General features: G+C 37.2%; 2 protein-coding genes across 2 annotated transcripts in view; one reads left to right on the top strand and one right to left on the bottom strand.

The window, feature by feature from the left end:
* The window catches only part of RTFDC1 (replication termination factor 2 domain containing 1), a gene marked incomplete at both ends in the record, with an annotated part of 18,016 nt that overhangs the window by 2,532 nt on the left and 4,638 nt on the right, over positions 1-10,846 (top strand). The gene's annotated exons all lie outside the window — the stretch shown is intronic.
* Positions 5,318-9,461, bottom strand: GCNT7 (glucosaminyl (N-acetyl) transferase family member 7). Its single transcript, XM_008939203.1, has 4 exons — positions 9,191-9,461; positions 6,853-7,884; positions 6,292-6,387; positions 5,318-5,544 (listed from the first exon to the last, which is right to left on the bottom strand). Exons 2-4 carry the CDS (start codon positions 7,826-7,828, stop codon positions 5,318-5,320), a joined length of 1,299 nt encoding a protein of 432 aa, XP_008937451.1. The 5' UTR covers positions 7,829-7,884; positions 9,191-9,461.

Genomic DNA, 10,846 nt, shown 5'->3' with positions numbered 1-10,846 from the left:
CCTGCAGCACATTCTATCTGTATGCAGCAGTGGGGCATATAGTAAAATGAACTAGAACTAACAAAGAAGAAAACAAAATGTTGTGTACTAAGCATATGATAGGATTAGAAATTTTTTATTAATAAATAGAATCTTCTTCTGATACGTGCCTGTTCAAAACACACCAAAAAAAAAAAACTATAAGTACAAAATATTTGGATGTTGTGGATTGCCATATACGTTTCTACTCATGCTAACTGCTGTATTTTAAGAATTACAGTATGTTTTTTGAACCAAAATCCAACCTATGAGATCCATGTGGGCTACAGCATTTTGGTTTTTTTTTCATGGCCTTGCCACTTGTACCTGCAGGATGTGCCCAGGTGCCTAGCCCTGTATGTCGAGACATTATGTGGCTTTGGAGGGTGACATTACAAGAGTAGTTCAAAAACAATAATCCCATATTTGGTTGTTTATGCTGTGTATTGAGTCTCTTTTCAGCTAGCAGAATCTGTGTTTTCAGTTCATCCCGGGGTATGAGGTTTATAGCATGGATGTAAACTGGAGAAGTGTCAACCTAGAAGCTCTGTGTGGCAGTTTTCTTCCTTACTGCTGTGAAATTCAAGAAATCTCTTTCAAAACAAGCTATTCTCATGTCTTGATTTCACCTGTGAGCCCACAGAGTGATCTTGATCAGTTGTAAACAGCAACAGTTTCCCAAAGGACTTTGTCAAACAGATGCTCCGATGATGTGTGGTGGAAACAGTCACCAGAGAGTACAGATACCAGCAGCCCACACAACACTTCTGCAGTCCTCACCTTCCTGCTTGTATTCTTTAAACTAGATCATTTGAACTAGATAGTGAATGTATATTTACATGTTGCAAGATGCCTATCACAAGATGTTGTGGTTTGTGAAACTGTAGGAAGCTACTTTTCTATGCTCAGAGCAGAAGGTTGTTTCATTTTCAGGTCTTCTGGCTTGACCTGTGGGAAGTCCATCAGTTGAATTGCTGCTCAGTTTTGTTCTTGTTGTTTTTTTGTTTTTGTTTTTTTTTTTTTCTGTGGCAGCTCATAGAATAAATAGAGCAATCCATTTGCCCAGTGTACAGATCACAAAATGAGTGGTAGGAAGAAGCTGAACGCATTTGCAGATTTTGTCTAATTGAAAGAAACAGAAAAAACCAAGGTGAAGAATTCAGCATTCCTTGGCTTACCTTGACAGCACTTCCTGTAGTGCTAGCTTTGAGAGGCTTTATGGAGTCCAGGTAGAGGGAAGATGAAGCAGTCTTCCCATTAGAGTGCTCTTTAAATAAAACATTTTTGCCTCAATAGAAACTTTAGATGAAGAGCTGACAATATTAAATGCATGTATTTATCTGCTTTTACTGGAATTGTTAAAAAGACAGCATTGGTACTAAGGGAAGGCACAAGGGTGTGAGAGGAGGCTGTCGAGGGTGGAGGACTTTTGCTAAGGCAACTGTAATTAATGTGTGAGGCCTTTTTCCAAGTGACTTAACCTCCCTTGGAAGTAAACTGTTCTTTCTTCCATGGCATCTTAAGAAGCAGTATACTGGAAGATTCATGTTGAAAAGTGACATTAAAATGTGAAAACTCTTAAGGCAAGCATTCAGATGCTGAAGCAGTGTTGAGAGAGATTGTCTCTTATTGCCTAAGTGGTAAATGCTTTGCATGGTCTGGCCAAAATATAAAACTCCCTGGCCAAAGACTTTTTTGAAAGAGCAATAAGAATTTTTTAGTGCGGGTTTATGTTGGAGTGTGAGCATGTTAGATGAAGTGCTTGGGACAGATTTTGAAGCTTGTAGCTGTTAAGACAGAAGAGCTGAAAAAGAGCTTGGTCTAAAATAGAGCAACTTATGAATACAAATAAAGTCTATAATCCCTTTTCACACAGAAGTGTAGCCAGCTTGAGCCATATTTTTGAGGTTTCGTACAGTAGGAAGAGAAAATTCAATTCTGCTGAGTCACATACTAAAATGTCCAGGATAGGACTTTCAGTAGGAAGAAAAACAAGTTTGCTTCCAGGTAGCAGATTTTAGTGATGTATATTCTGTAGCAGAAGCCCTGAAGATAAGAATTTTCTGCTTCCTCCTGCTTCCTGTTGTGTGTGACATGGGAACTGCCAGTTTAAAATTTGCACTTTTGAATACGATGTTCTCACCTACTGTTGTGTTTAATTCTCCTACAGACTACTAAAATTAAAAGAACAAGCAAGCCTGTTTCTGCTCATTCTTTTGGTATTCGATGGGATCTTGAAGATTTTAAATGCTTATCTGTTTGGGCCTCACCAAAATCTACAGACCAAAAGTGATAAAATGATTTGGAACTTTTCTTCTAACTGGCTTCCTGATTCTTACCTAGAACTACCTAGTAGTAATAGCATCTATTTAAACTTCATTTCTGTTTAAACTATAGCATCTATTTAACTTCATTCGGGGGTACTCTTTCCAATTTTTGATGTTGACTCTCCTGTCTAAGAAGTTACTATTGGTGTAACTGTATGGTAGAGGTGGTCTGGAGAAAGGTTAGAGGTTATTAAATCTCTGATGGAAGTCCTTCTGGGAGTTCAGGTAGTCACTCTGAAAGTTAAGGACAAGTTTACATTTTAAAATGTCATTCCTTATATCACTTTAAAATTTATTTTGCAATTGTTTTCAGAGTCAATAGACTCTAATATGCACTTGAAGTATTACCCTAACTATTAAAGTCTGTGCCACATAAAACACTTTAATCAAATGTTTAATTTAGATATAGAGCTATTCAACATGTGCCTCAGGCTTTTTGAAACAGAAATTACACATACATCTTTCAGATACAGAGCTAATGTGTGTGCAGTATGCTACAGGGCAGGATTTCCTTTGGCAAGGTCACATTGACACTGTATGCTCTTAGATCAGCAGTCACCAAAAGTTAGACATTGGTTGATGAGATCTAAAAGTTGTAATAAATCTATTCATAATGCAATAATGCATACAGAATTTAATGAACACTTCTTATGTATCTTTAGATGCTCTCAGCTTTCGCAGTTTTATTAATTTTTTACCATTGTTAGAAGTAAAAGCTCTTTCAAGAATATAATGTAGTTGTGGTCACTCAGAATGATGAGTAGAATACTGTTTCTGTGTGACTGAGAGTGGAGTGGTTTAATTACAATTTTCCAGGATTTTCATATATGTAAAATTTAATTTAAAATATTAAATCCTTTAAGGAAGAAGGATCACGCACCAGTGATACCCCTCCACTGCCACAGGTGAAGTCATACCTAAATGATATTTTAAGAACATCTTTTTGTGCAGATGTTTTTTTCTTCCCAGTTTTACTTTCATTTTCTGCAAAACAAGCCATCGTTATATAGCACCCTGTTATTGGACTTTGTCCTTTTAGTTCAATTCAGAAGTGATCCCCAACAGTTGTTCTTTGTGGTGGTGATGAGAGGTGAAAGCCAGGTACTGGATTTGCTATGATGATGGTAACAAGGAACGTTACATCCATGTTTTAAAAGACAACATGGAGTGGATAAATTCTTCCAGTGCCATCCAGTGGATTAGGTGTGATTTGGAGAGAAATTAGCAATATGAATAACTATGATTAATACATGCCAGCAACCCATTAGCTTCAGTACTGGTTTTCAGAGGAACTCTCAACAAGCTCAGTGTGAACATGCTGCATGGCTTTTTAAAAAAAATTATTTTCCTCCATTAGCAAAGCATCTCCAGCCATATTTAGCCACAAGATAAATCCTGGATTATATGTGGAACCGAGTCCCAGGCCTTTGGGTTGAGTTTGTAAGTTTCTGTAAATAAATAGAGACCAGATGGTGTTTCTTTAGGTTAAAGTTCGTTTGAAAGAAATTAGATTTCCAAGAAACTTGTGTGGGAAAATGAGCATTACAGTTCCAGGAACGTGGGAATAAGTTTGTAGTGAGAAACTTTCATGTTCTATTGTTGGGTCGTTTGTTGATTCATTTGATTTTCTTTGGAAAAATGCTTCGTCTGTAGGTCAGTTTTCTTGTAAAACCGAGTGATATTTTGGGTGCATACTGAAGCTTACATCTAAATTGTTCCTAGACATTTATTTATAAATTGCACTTTCTAGTCAAGTGAACTTGGAAGTAAAAACATGTATTTTACTAGTTCCCATCAGAGTTCATGCAAAATAATTGGGACTTTATTTGGATTTACTGGAATGAAATTTTCATCTGCATTCCTGGCAAAGTAGTTCTCAAGGCACATGAACAGTTTGAACTGACTTCTCTCTCAGATTTCTCTTAGTCTTTTTCCATCAGTAGCACCTAACTAAAGACCTTTGGAGGCAGGGTGTAGAGACAGTCTTGTAGTCCTGAAGAGGAAAGAGTAACTCTTACCTAGAAAGGGGCTGGATCCTTGTTCATCTTTTAGTACTGTTGCCTGATTCTGTCTGTGTAATATGTTGAAAGCCACATCCTTACTGCAGACCAGCAAGTGCTGCATGTCTGCAGAGGGTTTGGGAACTGAGATGCTTGTCCTGGTTGCTGCTAGCTGTTACCTCTAATTGCTGCAGACTGCTGCAAGGTTCAGGGAAGTTTTGTTTCCCTTGATGCACTTGCACTCAGTTTTCCTTTGTTCCCTGGCCTGAAATTTTCCATGTCTCCTTGCCCTGACGTCCTGCAGGCTCAGAAGCAGGGGCTGGAAGGTAAACGTGCATTGCAGGGTCCTCACTGCTGTTACTGGCACGCTCCTTTTCCTTAGGAGCGAAGCCTGCGCACTGCACGGGTGGCGTTGCCATGCCACGTAATGAAATTAGAGCTGCAGCTGGCCAAGAAGAGGAGTAAAACCAAAAGATAAAATCAGTGAAATGGACTGTACACGAAATTCAGTTGTCACTTGCTTATCTACAGGCTCTGACATTTTAGTGTGAACTTCAATATTCAAATTAATTTATTTCATAAGACAAATGGTAGACATGACTTTAATTTGTGCTCTTCATATTTTATCTTTGTTCAGTCATTGCTTCCATTTTATTATTTTTATACCAGTTTGTCCTTCTTTATTTTGGCTGCAGACATGAGGAATATGTATTTTTCCAGTTATGTAAGTCACTTAAAGGATTATGACCTTCCCCCTTTTCTTCAGTAAGCTACAGATTTAGACATATCTAAGAGTTAGCCATTAGCAGTGACTGCTCTTTATCTTACTGTAATAAATAAAACCTGTTTATTTCCCTGGCAGACTGTGGTAGTACAGTGTTGTGCTTACCCTCATGCTGTACTGCACAGAGTGCAGTCTATGGCTAAAAATGTTAATGGTTTCTGTCAGCACTTTGAACACTTGTTTAGATGTTAAACATCCAGCTTCATGTTGAAGTAGTTCTCTTTTTGAAAACGCCAGTGATCTTCAATGGGGACTTCTGCCTGGTGCAGAACTTTAAGCCTGTGGCGTCTCTCTAGGCAGTCCATAACAAGTGGATATGTTGCAGGCTCAAATTTGTTGGCAAACAAATGAGGTGACTCAATAATCCACTGCAAATCCCCTAGTCCGTAGACACAAATGTCTCTGATGTAGTGACCTGCAAAGACAAATTGAAGGTATCTGACAGCAGCAGAAAGCCGAACAGAATCGTTTCAAAAAACGGTTTCGCTCTACAGTGTTACCAACAAAAGTAACCTCTTGATTTCACATAAAGCATCATTGAAATATATCTGGAGGATAATGCTAGATTTGAAACATAAAGGCAAGGGTTTGGTTTTGTATTTCACACTAACGGGTACTTTATAACTCCATCTGCTTCACTGACACGTTGCTCTGCTTAATACTGTCATGTAGCTGGGCAAGCTGAGGTCCTGATCTGCTTCTCTTGGGTATCTGTTCAGTCACTCAATGCTTCTGTGCTGAGCTTACTAGTTACTAGGTTAGGGGTTGTTTGCATGCTTTCCAGGTGGTCAGCACAATTCTTTTTTATTATTTCAATTGAAGATATTTAACACAATGTTGATGAAAGTATCTGACAAACATGCTTGTCAAATAAACTGCAAACTGATCAGTCACATTAACGCATTGGTAATTGGAGGCTGAAAGAACACTTGTCAGTATGTGGATACTGTGACAGTCCTGCGAGAATATATCAGAAGCTATTTAGATTGGATACAGTGGAATAATTCAGTAGGGTAGCTTGCTTGTTTATCTGATACTTCAAAAATAAAATATATATGACCACTGAGGTACGTTTAATACCTATTTTAAAGCACAATGTGTAATTTGCAATGAATGCTAGTCAGTGAATCAAATTTGAGTTCATGATCAAAATTCACATTACCTTTGCATCCTTTGTGTACGGTTCCTTCTTGGTCTTTCCATTTAATGGCTCGTATGTTTCCTTCCCAGGCTGCATTGGGTGTAGCCCCTGGAGCATCTTTAAAAATATAAGGTTCTAATGAGAATTCTTTCTACTGGTTACAGAGAAAATTTTCACTGCTGAAGATTTTTCAAATGTAGCTATGCTAAGTTTTAATTTGCAGATATTTACCACATAAGAGGTAAATAAATACGTTTTCAGTTTTATTCATCTTCTTACTCCTTAAGTGCATAAGTTTTCATGCAGCAAAACAATTTAATCAACATTTTTCTAGCCTCATAGTTAATGGTTTGCACTGTAAGTAGTACACTTTTTGGAATCAAGCTGTGTTTCTCAGTCGTTGGGAGATGTGACTTTTTGAACGGGCAGCATCAAGGCTGAAGAAATTGCCATACTTGTGCAATGCACCTCACTTAGGTGGTGCTGCTAAGCTCTGGATTTGAGCTCACTAGCTCTCCGTGTCAGACTTCACAAAGCTTTTGATCCAGGGGTTATTCATAGTAGAAATGACATACATCTTACCATCTAAACGATTCAGTGTGACCCAGTAGTGTTCGTCCGGGCTGTACGTGTCTCTTGACCATTCGAGCAAGTCTTTTGCACGTGCATCAGTCAATGTAAACTCTACAAATTCTTTAGTGAGTATGTAATAGGCACTACCAAAATATATTGTCAAATTATATGGAGGTTTAGCTTTTATATTCTTCGTTGGATACACGTATGACATCCCAGAATGTACGTATTCTCTGTAACTAACCTGTGTCCTGTGTTTCATATGAAGTGGTTGGACTACCCCAGGAGTCATATTTTTACCACTCCATTTACTTTTGATGTATTGTATGATGTCTTTGTTTGTTTTAATGGGATAATCTTGACCACATAGATTAATAACATAATTCCACTGAACTTTGGAATGAACTAGGTCTCTCATGCAATTAATATCAGCTTGTAATCTTGAAAATCCTGCATAAACAACATTTTCTCTTTTTGAGGAAATAAAAATATTTTCAAAGCAATTAACAATGTTTTGTACAGCAGCTTTATAATCTTTTGGTGACTTTTCATCCACGTGTATGCAGTAAATATTCTGAGGCATATAAATAGCTCTTAGCAGCTTTACAAACATTTCGAGCTCCTTGTGAATTGTGATAATGTACGCCAGTGAGAAATTTCCTTCTTCATATGACAGTGGTCTTGTGATAAAATGCAGAGTCTTCAAAACCATGGAGCAGTTGCATGAAGTCTGAATGCAGCCGAGTGTTTTAGGTTGATAGGTGTTTTGACAAAAGTTTCCGATTTTAATGGCAGCAGTTTTCCCTGCAAAAAGAGCTGAACAAAGTTCATCTGGATAAAACCCACACTGTGCTAGGTTTGCATTAAGTGTTTGTTCATTTGGCTCTGGAGAAAGGATATCCTTTAGGTAGATGAAAGTGTAGATGAACGTACAGACAGCAATGCACACTAAAAATCCTGATTTTGTTGCATCAAGTGGGTTCATCTTTTGTTTTCCAGATACTGTCTTCTCATCATAGTTCAATTAAGTATTCAGATTATCTGAAAGGAAAAGTGAGAGAAAGAGAACCTTTTTGACCTTTTTTTTTCTTTTACTAGATGACATTAATGATGCATTTATAAATGTTGAAATTAGTCTCAGTTACTAGGAGGAACTCTGTGCTCATGCAGCAGTGTACTCAGCCACTGGAAATGGTACTTGCAGAGCCATGAAGCAGTCTTTCTAGGACAACCAAAATTATCCCAAGAACCCCAAAAGTGGCCTTGTACACTTCATTGCTTGAGCAAGGGGGAGGCCTAGCCCATTGGATAGAAGTTTCTTCTACATTGAGGCAATACATGTGCCAGTAGGTGAGTCCAGTGCCATAGGTTGGTCAAGGTCTAGCTTTGGAATAGGGAAGATGTGTGAGCACTGTGTGCTAGGGGACAGCTGCTGCTGAGATTTCCTTAAGGCCTGGGAAACCTTAAGTTCTGCTGGAGGACCAGAATTCAGTAAATGAAATCAGTGAAAAATGTATTAAATAAACAAAAGGAAGAGACTAAAACATAATCCACAAAATACGCTGGTTTTTACCCTTATGAAGTCAGCAAGTGTTTCCTTCTCATTGAGAGATTTTTCTTTTCTCTGACATTTTTGTATTACTGCTTTGAAAAGCAGAACACACAGGCAACACTCTATTCATATTTTTAGCATATGTGCATATACTGAGATAAATACACTACTGCCAGTACTAGCATTCAGAGATAACTGTGTAGTTTATATCAGTATGACATGGGAGGTTTTTCCATTTTTTTTCCTTATGTATACCTTGTTGACAAGTCAGAAGAATGAGAGTGCAGCAGTTGTGAACTCCACAGCAAGAACATGCAGTCTTTATCCTTGAAGCATTTGGTTTAGAACTTCCTAGATAAAACACCAAGGGTGAGGCTAAAGAGAATTAATTTTCTCTTATCCAGTTACTTTGTTTTTAACAAAATTTTATTTCACCTGTAAATATTTTATGCTCTGTAGCTGTCAACATCTTAACATACTTAGTTTTGCATAGGAACAGAGAACAAGGTTATTTTTAAAAAGGTAGTTTCTTTACAGGAATGCTATTATGGTTAGAAGGGCCTAGGTTTTCATTAGAAAGAAGTGGAAAAAAATTATTTAATGAAAACTAATTATACATCTGTCTTAGAAGCTTGAAAACAGAGGGCATTGTAGTTAAAGTAGAAAGGAAGCATAGAATTTGAAAGATATTAAGAACACACAGTTTGAGCCAAAAGAGTGGATACTTTATATTACCACAATCTCAAAATCTTACTAGGCTGTTTGGAAGGAATGTATTTATCTTATTGTCCTTACTGGTATGCACTGGATTTCATGCTGGAAGAATTCTTCTTTTCCACTTAGCATTCCAGAAAGTGGATTTGTATGTTAGGTGGAGGGTTCATCCATTTTGCTCGTATGTGCTGTCAGGAGTGCTCCTCAGTCTGCGCTGAATGCAGAGGCCAAAGAAAAACATTAGGAACTCATGTCCCAGAAGGATAATTTTTCTGCACAGCTCCTGAGGGATACATTTACTGGGTAAACAAGCTTGATGTGAGTCTTTCATCCAGTTGAACGAAAAACTTCATCAAATCAAATCCATGTCAACCTTTTGTTATTGTGAAGAAAGTTGGAGGAAAACAACGTCACTGGAAGAGTAAAGGCAGGATTTTTGCAGTAAAAATGAATTATGCTGGTGCTGTAGCCTGCTACCAGCTGACTACCTGAGCCAAGAATAGATTTGCATAAGGGCCATTATGTACTCAGTAGCAGGAGTTGGAGAAAGGGAGTGTCTGTTAGGGAATCACTCATTTTTTGGACCTGGAGTCAGAAAAGCTGTTTTATTCTCGGTGAATAATTACAGGAGGAGCTGGGAGGTTGCTCTGAATTAGTTAGTGTGGTGAGATCTGTATTGTATGTCACAGGGAAGGTTCATTCTGGATGTAAGGGTTACACTGAAGACACTTGGTAGCTGTAGAACTATTAGGGATTTTATACCTGCTTAGAATATAGAACATCTGTACAGAATGTGCACACTTGTCAAGTTAGATAATTGTTAGACAATTATAGATAAAATTTAGTTCATGTTACTTCATAATTCAGTGAAACAAATGACTAGGCAATACTGCATCTTCTAATCACACAGTGAAAAGGTGTTAATTTGTTACTTTTAAATCTTATGCCTTTTTTTTTATTTGAAAGTTGTATACGCAGGCATTAGTGTAGACATTTTATAAACAAGTAAATACTAATTCAGTCCTTTAAAAAAATAATGTTAAAATCAATGCTTTTAGCTGCTTTTTACGTTCTGTTGCTTTTTACTTAAGCCTGGGTAAGTGAGTCCAGTCTGCCTGTGTCTTGTGACATGCATACAGTGTAAGAAAAAACTTCTTTATCAAACCCAAATAATACTGCCCTTAGAAATTTGAAGTCACCCTTACTTTGAAATATTGCTTTGATGTTTACTGGTACATATCCAATAGATTTATGGAGGTTTAAATGTTTATCATTGCTATTTTTTCTGTTTTCCTGTTACCTTGTTTTTTTTTTTTCCCTTGGGTATTTGACCTCATAACAATTTAAAACAAGTATTATGAAAGCTATTTAAGCTCTAAAGTTACAGAGCTGTAAAAAAATTAACTTGCTTGCACAGGAACATTACAAGTTTTCATAAGTGTTGTGATTTTTATAATACAAACAACAGTAGTAGTAATGACCTCCATCCTACTGTACATCTATGACAAAGTAAAAAAGGAAACAAAATTAATCTTATTGCAGAGTTGAGTATTTTTTTTAAGTGAGATTGTCTATTCAAAGTGAGAATAATTGTCATTTTACAAAAGTTAAAACATGTTGTGTTTTAAAAAAGGAAAAGCACAAACGTAAAGTCCTGCAATCAGATTTATTCAGTCTTACCTTGCATAAAATTAGCCAGGAGACGGCAGCATAATAGAAATAGGGAGTCCCATTGTC

This window comes from Merops nubicus, unplaced genomic scaffold (assembly GCF_000691845.1).
Source record: "Merops nubicus isolate BGI_N331 unplaced genomic scaffold, ASM69184v1 scaffold14644, whole genome shotgun sequence".
Taxonomy (NCBI): domain Eukaryota; kingdom Metazoa; phylum Chordata; class Aves; order Coraciiformes; family Meropidae; genus Merops; species Merops nubicus.
This window is presented reverse-complemented; position numbering and strand designations above follow the sequence as displayed.

Bases quoted from the DNA above. Each gene is read 5' to 3' on its own strand.
- GCNT7 (XM_008939203.1), bottom strand. From the start codon at position 7,828: ATGAACCCACTTGATGCAACAAAATCAGGATTTTTAGTGTGCATTGCT. The intron at 6,388-6,852 runs GTAAGATGTATG...ATATTTTTAAAG, and splicing joins CACACTGAATCGTTTAGATG to ATGCTCCAGGGGCTACACCC. The intron at 5,545-6,291 runs GTAATGTGAATT...TTGTCTTTGCAG, and splicing joins CGTACACAAAGGATGCAAAG to GTCACTACATCAGAGACATT.